The sequence below is a fragment of the Balaenoptera borealis genome, assembly GCF_965194805.1.
Source record: "Balaenoptera borealis genome assembly, chromosome: 9".
In the NCBI taxonomy this organism is placed as follows: Eukaryota; Metazoa; Chordata; class Mammalia; order Artiodactyla; family Balaenopteridae; genus Balaenoptera; species Balaenoptera borealis.
The window spans coordinates 3,611,249-3,626,278 of NC_138873.1; the positions used below are offsets into that span (position 1 = coordinate 3,611,249).

Consider the following 15,030-nt stretch of genomic DNA (forward strand, 5'->3'; position numbering starts at 1 on the left):
TGATTTTACTAGTAAAGAATGCTGACAGGCTGGTACAAACCACCCCGCCAACTCCTGGGATCCATGGTACAAAGCAGCACTATTAATAGGTGTGTTTCATGCCTTAACCAGGGTGCCATGCAGGCCCATGTCTTATTTCAGCAAATTAGAAATGCTGGAAATAACCCTCACAGCACAAGTGTCAATGACCATTTGAGATATTCATGTGGGTTGTGTCATTTAGAATATTGCAAATATTACAAACCCTTTTCTAGGTACGTGTATTTGATAAACCACAGTGTAGCCATATTTGCAGGCACTACCATTTTAGAATCTCTAAAAAGGTAATCTTGAAAATGACTGGCAAACTGTTGTGTTATTTCATTTCCCTCCAAAATTAACACATACATCTAGCTCTAAACTTACTGTTTAACTTTTATTTTACAGAGTTTTAAAACCAAATTCCTAGATTTCACAAGCGGAGGCATTGCAAATAGCCTTCTAGTTTACTGAGCGTGAATGACATGTTCTGTATTTCAGAAACTACTCAGACTTTCTAATTGTATTTTTTCTCCCTTCCTTCTCCATCCCCCAGATGAATCATCTCCTAAGGAAGTCAGCAGGGTAAGTAATGTGAATATCATTTTTGTTACCACAATATAGGAAATAAATTCTTTTGTATATTTTCAGTGCTCTAGCGTGTTTAAGTGTTAGAAAAATAATTACAAAAACTGAGTGCCCTCTCCAAAGTAGCACTCATCAGTATGGAGTAAAGCCAGTGAGGAGAGAGGTGTGAAATTGGAGGCCTCAAACTGAATACAGCTAACAGATGCGTTCCGTTTGGCCTGCACATGCATATGGAGTTTTCTGAATTTGTTGCCAACATTTAGATATTGAGAGAGTGCATATTAAGATCGGATTTCTGGCTTCTCTTGAAAAACCATAAGATAAAGCAGCACTGACACCGAGTTCCCATGTGGCGACGGTCTGCTCAGGCCGCTTCCTCACCGTCCCCTGCTCAGTGGCTTTGCACGTGTGCTACAGGGCTAACACTGCCTTCAAGTTCATGCACCTTCTTTCTGGGAGAACAAAAGGTGACTACTCGTGAATTGAAGACGTGATATTCTTCAGTACTTTTAGAAATACTAAATGCACCGTTCTCACGTTCAAGAGAAATACTTAGTGTTAAAGTTATGAGACTTAACAAAATTAAAAGCTTATGGGGTATGAGTATCGAGAGCATTTTAGCATGCCATGTTTAATGGTACAAAATTATAATTCTGTAATTACATATGAAAAAGAATTTTAGCTATATATCCTGTTTACAGATAAAGATCTTAAAATGTGGATTCAATGTTGAAAGTAATCAGAATTGTATCTGATGCAACCTTATGTGAGAGATCACTCTTTATCATAAGATATAAACTGAAGTACTGTTATCAGGATCACATATATAGATATATTCGTTTATTTTTGATTATCTGTAGAAAGGAATCTTTAAAATGACCAGGGCCATTGCTGGAGACTGGGCAGAATTCCCTCTGTCCCTAGCAACCTAACAGACTCTTAAGGTTTCTATAAGTCTCAGGGTTTTCCTGGGTACATGCACTATTAACTTCACATATACAGGGTTCACAGCTGGAAAGTTCCCAAGACTGAGTGCTTCAAGGTATATCAGGGGGCAGAGAGATCAGCCTGGAATTTTTACAGCTACTGAGAGCAGCAGAAATGGCTGAAAAGCCATGTTTGAGGATAAAAGAAGATTCTCACACGTGGACCTAGGCAGTCATAAGATACTGGGGTGTCGATATTGGCAAAGCTACTATCTCAGATCTCTGAGATAGTACCAGGTGTTTATAAATCCAGGACAGTAGGGAAAAAAACTACAACTTACTCATCAGTATTCTTGTTTTAGAATAACTTTAGTTTATAGGGAATCCCTGACCTCAATTTAACCTTTATAGCCCTCAGAGGATTTTAGACATTGTTGTTGTTTTTGAGGGAAGTGGGAAAAGAGATGCCCAAAGAGGTGGTTTCCACCCACCCATGTGTTTTCCTTACACCCTGTTCTGTTGACAGCAAAGATCAGAGCTGTCCTTCTGATACCTTGCTTATTTCAATATATTAACTCTATTCACCTGTTTGGTGGAACTCTCCCTTCGCCTCCAGGGTCCCCCAATTTAAAGATTTTGTACCATAGTGTCTGTCATAAATGATTTTGTTATTGCAGCTCACTCTTTCAATTATAAGCCAGGTTCTATTTGGGGAGAACGGCTATATAGACAAGGAGTAGACTTTTTAATTGAATGCGTTTCTATATATTTTAGTTATGCAAAATATCGCCACAAGACATCTTGGATTCAGATTGCCACCTACTTCTTACTATGCCAGTGCCTTCTTCCGGGTGAAGAGAGAAGAGATGCAGATAATACCACACACTATCTTTAAGCCCATTAGAAATGATGATAAACTATACATAGTCATTTTTTCTTTGCTATTATTTTATAAAATTCTTTTACTTTATGCCAAATTTGGAGAAAATGCAATTCCAGGTGAGAAATGCTAAATATATGAACTGATAACCTAGAATAGTATCAGTTGCCCGGATCTTTAAAAGTTGGTTTTTTTTTTTTTTTTTTTTTCTGAATATACCCCAGATCTTGGTCAGTTCCGATACATAGAATTTGCATTATAAAATAGTATACCAATGTTTTAAGTTAAAATTAAGATTTAGAAATACTAGTGCAAACTTTTGGTAGATGGTGACGGGCCACAGGGCACATCCATTGTCAAAAGCACGCTCTTTAGTGATGCAGATTCTTACCCCTCCAGGCAGTTCTGATTATTGTGACATACTTTCTCACTTAGCGCCAAACAACCTCTCTTTAATTGCCATCTACTAGTATTGTTCTGACTTTTGTAGCAACTCAAAAAAGGCTATACCCCCTACTCCATATGAGAGCTCTTTAATTAGAGGGATTGTGTTCTGTCTTTCCCAGTGAGACATGCTCACTTAAAATAATTTTTTTCCCCGTGGGCCTCCTTAGGGTCTGGGTTGACATTCTCTGGACAAAGTATGCATTATTAATCTATTTTTTAGAAGGTGGAGGCAATGCCATGACATTATAGACCAATTGTGGCTTGACCCTGATAAGACGAGGTAGGCCAGGTAGCCCTCAGAAACTATGTATCTGTAATAGAGCTTAGGGAGAATTAGCTTTTCCAAGACACTATAGGACATTTCTGGTTATTGATCCAGAAATGGAAGATATTTTTTCCATGAAGTCAAGTCAGATCTATAAGTCCTGAGCCCTTTCTCCGTCCCCTCTTTCTTCCTCTCTTTCTCCTTCCATCCCTCCCTCTCTCCATGTCCTCCTCCTTCCCTGCCATTCCATAGACAAATATTTCTTGGGCACTTATATGCCAGGCACTGTTCTAGGTTTTAGGGATACAGTGCAAAGCAGTATTCCAGTTATCATAGTATGGAAGGTGGTGGTGGAAACAGTTGAAATTTTTTTTTAATTTATATATATCAGGCAGTGATAAATATTATGATAAGTACATAGAAGAATAAAGCAGAATGAGCTGATAGAGAGTGATGGTGGATTAGGAGTGGACTTACTGTAGAGACAAAGCCAGGACAGAGGATCTGGTGCTAGGGGTGTGAGTGTGCAGCCAGGGATGGCTTACCAGGGTAATTGAGGAAATATTATGGGAGATGAAGGAGGGAACCATGCTGAGAACTGCGGGAAGAACACTTCAGGCAGATGGCACGGCAAGTGCAAGGGCCCAGAGGCAGGAAGGTTCACGTTACAGAAGGAGGTCATCTGGGCCAGAACTGAACGAGTGCAGGAAAGAGCCCTGGTCAGAGAGGTTGAGGCAGGAGGGGATCTAGAGGGATGCGGTGTCTGTCATATCTGTGTCATTTGTTTTCATCTAGTCAGCAAAGTTAATCTTTTATTTTACTATTATTGTTGTTGTTGTTGTTAAGTGGTTCCAGCTTCTGACAGGAAAAGAGAGAGAAAACAAGATAAGAAGAGTATTTGGGTGCTGAGTGCTAGAATATGACAAATTTAGCCAGGTCCAGAATTCTTGGGTACCGTCTTTGTCCCTCAAAATGCTGTAGATATGTTTCATTATATTCTAATTTTTATATAGCAGTTTTAGTCTGATGAAATATGTCCTGAGGAAAAACACTGATTCGAGGCTACTTGGTCAAAGGACACAAATATTTTATGACAATTAATATACATTGTTAAGTTGGTTTATCAAATTATTGTTCCAATTTAAGGTTTCATTTTAACCCAATTTAATCAGCAATTATATCTCGTCTTGTGTAAATGGCATGCTGTTATTTTAATATTTTTATTTAAAGCAAATAAACATATTGCCATATGTTAACTATGTTTCTTTTTGTGTGAATTGCATCTCTATGTCTTTGTGTGATACATTCTAAAGAACTTCTCTGGTATAGTGTAAATCACACTTAGATTTGAATTTCTACTTTGCCACTCTTCATCTGGGTGACCTTTTAAAAAAATAACTTTTAAAAGTCTCAAATGTAAAATGGGGACAAAATCTACCAAACCTAAGGTATGCAGCCATAATAGGATGAAAATTTATATTCTTATATTCATTTTTAGAACACCAAAGATAAACTTTTTAAAAGCAGAGGGAATTAATGAAAAGAAATTAATGGCCCACAATTTAAAATACAGGCTTGATTAATAATGAAAAAGATATTTTCTTAAATAGATCAATAAAATAGGCTGTGTTTGGCAATCTATTCAAGAAGTAAGAAAATAACAAATATTAAGGAATGCGAAAGGAAAGATAACTACAGTACAGGCAACAGGGCGAATATTAATAATTTAATAAGGAATAGTAGATACTAATGCATTTGAAAAATTAGATGTAATGGGAAATTTTAAGGAAATTATAAATTATTAAAATTGATTGAAAAAGAGTTAAGAAACCTAAATATATTGTTAACCAATGAAAAAAACTGAAAAGTTAGTAAAAGACCCCCTAAAATGGCATGATACCCAAAAGCTTTTACTGGATAATTCCACCAAACATAAAAAAGGAGAAAATTCCTACATAATATGAAGTATGTATTTCCAAAGCTAAGAAAATTACTTATCTCACTCAAGACAGAATTTTATTCCTGAAACAAAAATTAGAGCATTATACAAAATAGAAAAAGTATTGACCAGTTTTACTAGTGCAAACATAAGTGCAGAAATCTTAATAAATTCAGCAGCACTTTCATTGCCAAGGGTGGTGGCAGGTAGAAGGCTAGTGCAGTAATCCTGGTAAGAGATGAAGATGGCTTGGACCCGGCTGATGATGATGGAGGTGGGGAGAAGTGTTTGGATTTGGTAGACTGAATTCTACGTATATTTGGAAGGTAGAGTGAACGAGAACTGCCGATTAATCAGATGTCTGGTATAAAAAAAGACAAAAAAGAGAAATGATCGCATCGAGGTTTTGCCTGAGCAGATGGAAGGGTGAGTTGCTATTACTTAGATGGGAGTGTTTGCCAGAGGGGCAGGTCAAGGTGTGTGTGGAGGAGGGGGAAACAGAGGTCACTACTGGGTGCTTAGTCTCAGATGTGCTAAGTCTGAGATACCGAGTAGATTTCTAAATAGAGATGTTAAGTAGTTGGCTGGATATTTGAGTCTGGAGTATAGGGAAATGATCTGAATTAGAGATGTAAATCTGAGAAGGCTTAATAATATGGATGAGTTAAGAATCATCAGCACGTAGGATGGTATGTAAAGTGGTGAGGCTGGACGAGATCACCTAGGAAGTGCGTGTGGTTTGAGAAGAGAGGATAAAAGCCAAAGGCCAGCCCTGGCACAGAACATTTAGAAGTCTGAGATGGGAGGAAGACCTACAGAGACTGAAAAGAGGTGTCCAAGGGGCAAGAGGAGGACCAGGAGTGTATTCATCCTGGCAAGGAGGAGAAATTCTGTCAAGACAGAGAGAATAATCACTGGTGTGTTAAACGCTGCCTGTATTTCAAGGGTCATGAAGCCTGAGAGTTTACAACTGGATTTGGCAGTGTGGAGTCATTGGTGACTTCAGTAAGAGCTGTTTCACTGGAGAGATGAGGTTGAGTTTGAGAGAGAGGGAGAGAGAGGGAGGGAGAGGGAGAGGGAGGGAGATGGAGAGGAAGAAGAGAAATTGTAGGCAGCAAATATAGACAATTGTTTTACAGAGTCTTGCCTTAAAAGAGAGAAGAGAAATAGGGTGGTAGCTAAATAGGGAGTTGAGATATTTTTCTTGAGATATAATTGACACATAATCTTTCGTTAGTTTCAGGTGTACGACATGATTCAATATATGTGCATAGTGTGAAATTATCATCACAGTAGGTCTAGTTAACGTCCATCACCACACATAGTTATGTCTTTTTCCTTGTGGTGAGAACTGTAAGATTTACTCCCTTTAGCAAGTTTCAAATATCCAATATAGTCTTATTAATTATAGTCACGATGCTGTGCATTATATCCCCAGAACTTATTTATTTTATAACTGAAAGTTTGTATCTTTTGACCACTTTCCACTCTCCACCCCTGAGATATTTTCTTTTTAAAATGTTTGGTTTGTCTTTTTAAAAATGGGATAAATGACAACAGAAATGTACTAATGGAAATAATCCAGTAGAGAGAGAAAACGTGATGATTTGGGACAGCGGGGCAAAGTTGGTTGCTGCACAATCCTTGAGTGCCCAAGGGGCCTCACCCACCTTCGGCAGCCTCCCCAGTACCCATCAAGTCTTTTCCTTCGCAAATAATTCCCATTTACTCACTTTCAATTTCTTTTTATACCATATCAGTCTTAAAAAGAATTTTTAATTGGTTATCAGAAAACAAATATAACCAAAGAAACAAAACAGAGGAAGAAACAGAAGAGGAGAAATAAAAATTGGAATAGTCAGTACTTTTCTATGAATAAGCAGGCTGTTAACTTCCAGTTATGTGAAACTGAACCAAAGTAGGTTGCTTCACTTATGTAAAGTTGACCTTAAAAATAAAAGACAGTTATTTTACCAGCAAGGTATGTTTTTTTCAGGAGTAGCAAAGAATTGCAATTTGGGATAAGAATGTTATAGCAAAGACTATAAGCAAGTCCAGACAAAGAAGAGGAATGGTCTTTTACAGAGGAAAAGGGGAAGTTTGGTGGGGCTCTTAATAAGCAAGGAGTCCACTGGAGGAAACTGGGAGTTCAGAGTGTAGTGTCTTTTCATTGGCTGAGTTGTGACAGTCTCTTGTTGGTGGGGCTGTGCCTGGGCGGGGTGAAGATTTTCTTTTCTTCTACTGGGTAGTTAGGCAGTAAGCAGCCTTCTCCCAGTTGGAGATGCAAGGTAGTCTCTTCCTGTTTGGGGTCTGCATGAGAGTTCCCCCTTCTGCCCTTAACTGACTCCAATTTAAATAAGGTATCCTTTATTTATTTTTACATCTTTTAGGGAAGGATACCAATCAATTATTCTTAAGGACAAAGTTTTTATTATCATTACTAAATTTCATAAAAGCACAAATCTGTTTATATAATCTTACATCCATCTTTAGTAAGTTTCAAAGACATACTGTTAAAATGAGGTTCACTGTTCAGTAAGTGAAGGTGATACACAAACAGCGAGAGTAGGTAGACACATGGTAGAATTATCTGGAGTAATTTTTCATGTTACCTATACCCCGCCTCCAGTTGATAATCACGGGGCTCATGTGCTGTGGCCCAAGGATAGAAGTTAGAATGTGTGGAGAAGCAGACAGAAAGCATGTCTTCTAAAATCTCCCTATATATAATTTCCTCTAATCAGGCTTTGGCTAAGAGGTGGGGTTTGGACAGTTGAATATGATACTTAGAAACAAGGCCCTAGAGGACAGGCAGGTCACCGTCCCATTGATTATCAGCATTATCTGTGGGACGGAGAAGCCAGAGCGGGCAGAGATGTAACTATCACGTAAAGTGAAATTCTGGCATTTTGAATTTTAAATATCAAAGAACCCAACAAGTATTTCTCACCCTGATGGAAAATCACCCACTTTCCCGAGGAATACTGGCTGGAAGCCTGCAAACAGAGTCTGTGTTTTCCATATCACACAGGTCAAAATAGCTTCAGGCACTCCAACTTGAGTTTTGTGGAAACCCAAAAGAAAATTTCTTATAAAGCATGGCATTGTTTGTTTTAGCTAAATTTCATTTCACAGGCTTTGCCGCTAGTTATTAACTATAGCCATAGAAACCTGTGTGGAGTATCAGTTCTAAGCACCTCGGTTTCCTGAGAGAATTAGTTGCAAAATATTTCCCTATGTAACTGAATGCATCAATCTGCTATACAAAAATATTTCATTCTATTTACATACTGGAAAACGGTGGCCAAAGATAGTGATTTTTGTTTGCTTGTACTAAGGATGAAACCCATAATCTTAACAATAAATTAAACATACCAATCATCTATTAAAGTTTGTTCCTGATCAATGATAATAAAATGATATGAGTGATGTATAGAAGAATACAGATCCTATTAATCATGATGGTGGTTATTAAAAACAGTATCAAACCATTATGATAATTCTTTTAAAAAATGGGAACTGAACATGTTCTTCTTTCACAAGATTTTAAATTATTACCTGTTTTCTAAGACCATTCTTGGCAACCACAACTTTATTTTAGAATATAGATGTTGAAAAGTATTAACAATGGAGAAACTGTATTAAGCTGTTTGGTCTTAGTAGAGTTTGGTCTTGGCCACAGAACCAAAGGCTAATTAAAGGCCATTGTTTTGTGCACATTTCCTTATTGAATGAAAAACGAAAATAGTAATGATCCAGCCAAAGAGTAGTTGTGCATAAAATCCAGTTTCTCCTAGATTGCATTTTATTACATTAAAGGTGGCAACAAAGTCATAAATATGTTTGATTTTTGCCATAGATGTTATCACAAGCTGATATTTTCTTGTTTATCACTTTCTCCTCACTGCGATTTAAATTCCGTGAGTGTTAGAGCCTTATCTGATACTTATAATAGTGCTTGACACGTTGGTGAATAAATATTTGTTTAAAAAGACTTATTTACTTGCGACATTCAGAAATATACCTACTGGGTAAAGCCCTTAGGTACATCTTTTGTTTCCCTAACCTTCTCTTTGTTCATCTTCTCCTGATAACTTAATTTTTTTTCTATTAGCAGTCTTAAACGTATCAGAAATGTTTACTACTTGAGTGATTTGAAACTATTTTAGCTCCTGGAGTCATTCTTCCTAAATTAAATTTTTATTATGAAAAGCCCTTTCATCTCATGGACCTTTTTGCCCTAAATTAAATTAGTTAATAATAGTCCTTTGAAAACTTAAGTGTTCTTTAGGAATATTAGTTTTTATTATTTCTGTCCTTGGGTTGAGCTGATAATGTGTTTTCAAAAGAATGTCTCACTCATTTATAGACTCTCAGCCTGCTTGCTTTCACCACTTTTAACGTGAATTCACTGTCTTTCCTGAGTGTAAGCTGTGATCATTCTGTCCTCATGTCCTACTTGTTGCTCTTCTGCCTTCCTCCAGTTTTCTCCATCCTTCGTAGCTTTTCGTAAGACGCTTCCTCTGAACCTGTGAAGTCTGCTGCTCACAAACCACATCTTCCCCCTGCACAGCACTTTGAACCAGCGCCACGCATAGCCTTCCCTCTGCGCTCAGTTATGTGGCGGGACAAGCGAGGCAGCTTCTCCTTAGTGTTAGGATAGGCTCAGGATGAATATCTACTAATCCCTTGCTTGCTGTTGAGGACTTTTAAACTTTTAAAATAAGCATTTGCAAAAGGGTCAGTAGCACCCTCTTTCCTAGCCCTGTCCTCTTTTTCTCCCACGATGCCCTTGAGGCCACAGTTTTCCTTAACTGTTCATTGTGATTGCTTATCCTTAGAATAGTTAGAATTCTTCTGCCTGTGGTGTTTGTGTGAAATAAATGACCTATATTTGTAATTTATTTTCCTCTAAAATACTCAAATCATTTTGATAACTTGATCTTTAATATATAACATTGAAAAATGTTTGCCACTTTCCTGTCAAGGTAAACATGCATTTACTTTTTGACCCAGGAATATCCCTGTCATGTATTTGCCTAGTATAATTTTGTTTCTATTTTTTTCTGAGAATTAAGTATTACTTTTTAAAAAATTTATTTTTTATTGAAGTATAGTTGCTATACAATATTATATAAGTTACAGGTATACAGTTTAGTGATTAACAGTTTTTAAAGGTGATACTTCATTTATAGTTCTTATAAAATATTGGCTATATTCTCCATGTTGTACAACATATTCTTGTAGCTTATTTTATATGTAATATAATAGCTTGTACCTCGTAATCCTCTACCCCTGTATTGCCCTTCCCCACTTCCCTCTCCCCACTGGTGACCATTAGTTTGTTCTCTATATCTGTGAGTCTGCTTCTTTTTCATTTTATTCACTAGTTGTATCTTTTAGATTCCACATATGATATCATACAGTATTTGTCTTTCTATTTCTTATTTCACTTAACATAATGCTCTCCAAGTCCATCCATGTTGCTGCAAATGGCAAAATTTACTTCTTTTTTATGGCTGAGTAGTACTCCATTGTATATATATAACACATCTTCTTTATCCATTCTTCTGTTGATGGACACTTAGGTTGCTTCCATATCTTGGCAATTGTAAATAATGCTGCTATGAACATTGGAGTACATGTATCTTTTTGAATTAGTGTTTTTGGGGTTTTTTGGATATATACCCAGGAATGGCATTGCTGGGTCATAAGGTAGTTTTATTTTTAGTTTTTTGAGAAACCTCCATACTGTTTTCCACAGTGGCTACACCAATTTACATTCCCACCAGCAGTGCACAAGAGTTCGCTTTTCACCAACATTTGTTATTTGTGTTTTTTGATGATAGCCATTCTGACAAGTGTGAGGTAATATCTCACTGTGGTTTTGATTTGCATTTCCCTGATGATTAGTGATGTTGAGCATCTTTTCATGTGCCTCTTGGCCATCTGCATTTCCTCTTTAGAAAAGTGACTATTCACTTCTTCTGCCCAATTTTTAATCAGTTTTTTTTTTTCATGTTGAGTTGCATGAGCTGTTTATGTATGTTGGATGTTAACCCCATATCAATCATATCATTTGAAAATATCTTCTCCCATTCAGTAAGTTGTCTTTTTGTTTTGTCAATGATATCCTTTGCTGTGCAAAAGCTTTTAAGTTTAATTAGGTCCCATTTGTTTATTTTTGCTTTTGTTTCCTTTGCTCTAAGAGATCCAAAAAATATTGCTGTGATTTATGTCAGAGTGTTCTGCCTATGTTTTCCTCTAGGAGTTTTCTGGTATCTGGTCTTACATTTAGGTCTTTAATCCATTTTGAGTTTATTTTTGTGTATAGTGTTAGAGAATGTTCTGATTTCATTCTTTTACATGTAGCTGTCCAGTTTTCCCAACACCACTTACTGAAGAGACTGTCTTTGCTCCATTGTATATTCTTGCCTCCTTTGTCATAGATTAATTACCAATATAAGTGTGGGCTCATTTCTGGGCTCTCTATTCTGTTTCATTGATCTATGTGTCTGTTTTTGTGCCAGTATCATACTGTTTTGATTACTGTGGCTTTGTAGTGTAGTCTGAAGTGGGGAAGCATTACTCCTCCAGCCCTGTTCTTTTTCTCAAGATTGTTTTGGCTATTCGAGGTCTTTTGTGTTTCCATACAAATTTTTAAACTATTTGTTCTAGTTCTGTGAAAAATGCCATTGGTATTTTGATAGGGATTGCACTGAATCTGTAGATTGCCTTGGGACATATGGTCATTTTAACATTATTGATTTTTCCAATCCAAGAACACTGTTTATCTTTCCAACTGTTTGTGTCTTCTTAAATTTCTTTCATCAGTGTCTTATAGTTTTCCGAGTACAGGTCTTTTGCCTTCTTAGATAGGTTTATTCCTAGGTATTTTATTCTTTTTGATGTGGTGATAAATGAGATTGTTTCCTTAATTTCTCTTTCTGATAGTTCATTGTTAGTGTATAGAAATGTAACAGATTTCTGTATGTTAATTTTGTATCCTGCAACTTTACCAAATTCATCGATGAGCTCTAGTACTTTTCTGATGGTGTCTTTAGGATTTTCTATGTATAGTATCATGTCATCTGCAAACAGTGACATTTTTACTTCTTCCTTTCCAATTTGTATTCCTTTTATTTCTTTTTCTTCTCTGACTGCTGTGGTTAGGACTTCCAAAAACATGTTAAATAAAAGTGGCGAGAGTGGACATCCTTGTCTTGTTCCTGATCTTAGAGGAAATGCTTTCATCTTTTCATCACTGAGTATGATGTTAGCTGTTGGTTTGTCATATATGGCCTTTATTCTAATATAATTGAAAACCTGTGTTCACAAAATGACTTCTACAAGAATGTTCATAACAGCTTTATTTCCAATATTCCAAAGCTGGAAACAGAAACATCCCAGATATCCAACAATAGTAGAACAGATAAACAATTGGTGGTATATTTATACAACAGATGCTACCAGAAATAGAAAGGAACAAGCTACTGGAACACACACCAACATGGATGAATATCAATAATACTATGTTGAACAAATAAAGCAAGGTTCAAAATAGTTCATGTTGTGTGATTCCATTTACATAAAATTCTTAAAACAGGCACCACTCTAGTGGGAAAATGGTTAATTAAGAAGGACCATGGGAGGGACTTTATAGAAAGATGAAATGTTCTATACCTTTATTATTATTGCTGAGATGTTTATTATTTATTTTTTAAATTACATTTATTTAAAAAATTATTTTCTTTTTCTTTTTTTGACAAATAATAATTGTATATGTCTAAAGTATACAGGGTGATGATTTGATATATGTTGTAACATGATTACCACAATCAAGTTAATTAATACAGTCATCACTCACATAGTTACTTTTTTCTTTTTTTGTGTGTGGTGAGAATGCTGAAGATCTACTCTTAGCATATTTCAGGTATGCAATACAGTATTCAGGTCTTACATTTAAGTCTTTATTTCTAGTTGATTTTTGTGTATGGCATACGATAAGGGTCCAATTTCATTCTCTTGTATGTGAATATCCAGTTTTCCCATCAACATTTATTGAAGTGACTATCCTTTCAATGCTGTGTATTCTTGTTGCCCTTGTTAAAGAGTAGTTGACCTTATATGCATGGATTTATTTCTGGGCTCTCTATTCTGTTCCATTTGGTAAGTGTCTGTTTTTATGTCAGTACTATACTGTTCTGATTACTATAGCTTTATAATATAGTTTGAAATCAGGACGTGTGATGCTTCCACCTTTTTTCTTCTTTCTCAAGATTGCTTTTGCTATTCAGGGCCTCTTGTGGTTCCATACAATCTTCGGATTGTTTGTTCTATTTCTAGGAAAAATGCCACTGGAATTTTGATAAGGATTGCATTGAATCTGTAGATCACTTTGGATACCACTGACATTTTAACAATATTAATTCTTCAAATTCATGAGTATGGGGGTATCTTTTCATTTATTTGTGCTTTCTTGTATTTCATTCATCAATGTTTTATAATTTTTAGCATACAGAGCTTTTACCACCTTGGTTAAATTTATTCTTAAGTATTTTATTCTTTTTCATACTACTGTAAATGAGATTGTTATTTTAATTTCTTTTTCAGATAGTCTGTGAATAGAAATGCAACTAATTACTGTATGGTGATTTTGTGTGTCTTAATTAGTGTATATGTTACAAGAATGTATCCGTTTGTCAAAACTTAATGAATTGTACATTTCATTTTTGTATATTTTAGTATATCTTACATTTACCTAAAAATCTAAAATATATTGACAACTAGTTAGTAGGTTTGCTATTTCAATAACATGGCTTAACAATTCTGAAACTACTTCCATATGTTCTAGGTTTGAGAAAATAGGTAAATATGTTATAGTCATTGGCAGTAAGATATTTCATTGTTGGGTGAGGAATTACAGATATAGAAATGGGGAATATTAGAATGTGTACACTGTGGTGTTTGGTTGAAATTGAAAGTATCAGTAAGAACTCATAGTTTTTAATCTTTTACTCTACATGTATTTATAAATAAATAAGTAAAGAATTACATATTTGTATATATGTATATATATATATATATTTACATAAGGCCCTCTCATATATGTACATTATATTTGTGTTGATGAGAAGCCTAGAAGCAATGACAGCAGTGGGCACATATAGCTCCAGCTCTTAGATTTTTAAATATCATTTGCCACTAAAAGGATCTAGGACTTCTTTTGAGAAACAGAAATGGCTGTTTCAAGCGCTAGCAAAATATTTGATGAGAAAGTAAGAAAGTCTTGAAAGCATCATGAAAATTTTTCAAAAGGGCATAAGAAATATCTTAAAGGGCTTCCCATTGGTCAAATCTGGGACAATTTGAGCATTAAAATGCATGTATAACAGTATTAATTAATATTAATTACACATGTTGAATAAAATAAGCATCATGTGAATGAATGAATGAGGGAAAATAGAAAGCTCTTCTTCCCAGTGGAATGCCAAATAGCAAATGTAGGATGGTTGATAGTATTCTAGCTTCATCACCTCATTGTATTGTTGCCAAAAACACAGAACCTGAATCTAATCTTGAGAAAATATCAGACAAATCAAAATTGGCCCATATTCTTCAAAAACATCAAGTTCAAGAAAGGCTTGAACACAGAAAGGCTGTGGAATTGTTCCACATTAAAGTATACCAAAAAGACACGACAACCAGATGCCATATATGATCTGGAGTTCAAACCTGGACCACTGAGCAGGGGATAATTATAAAGACATTATTGGGACAAGGTATGAAATTTGAATGTGAATTTTTTAAATTTTAATTTAATTTATTTTTTATACAGCAGGTTCTTATTAGTCATCTATTTTATACATATTAGTGTATACATGTCAATCCCAATCTCCCAGTTCATCCCACCACCACCCCCCCAATTTCCCCCCTTGGTGTCCACATGTTTGTTCTCTGTGAATGT

The 15,030-nt window shown here is 35.8% G+C and overlaps 1 protein-coding gene across 1 annotated transcript in view; it reads left to right on the plus strand.

Annotated features, from left to right (window-relative positions):
* The window catches only part of PDE10A (phosphodiesterase 10A), a 299,172-nt gene that overhangs the window by 183,667 nt on the left and 100,475 nt on the right, over window positions 1-15,030 (plus strand). Inside the window, 1 exon segment of the mRNA XM_082404536.1 lies at window positions 575-603. Within this exon segment, the coding sequence (XP_082260662.1) occupies window positions 575-603 (29 nt within the window).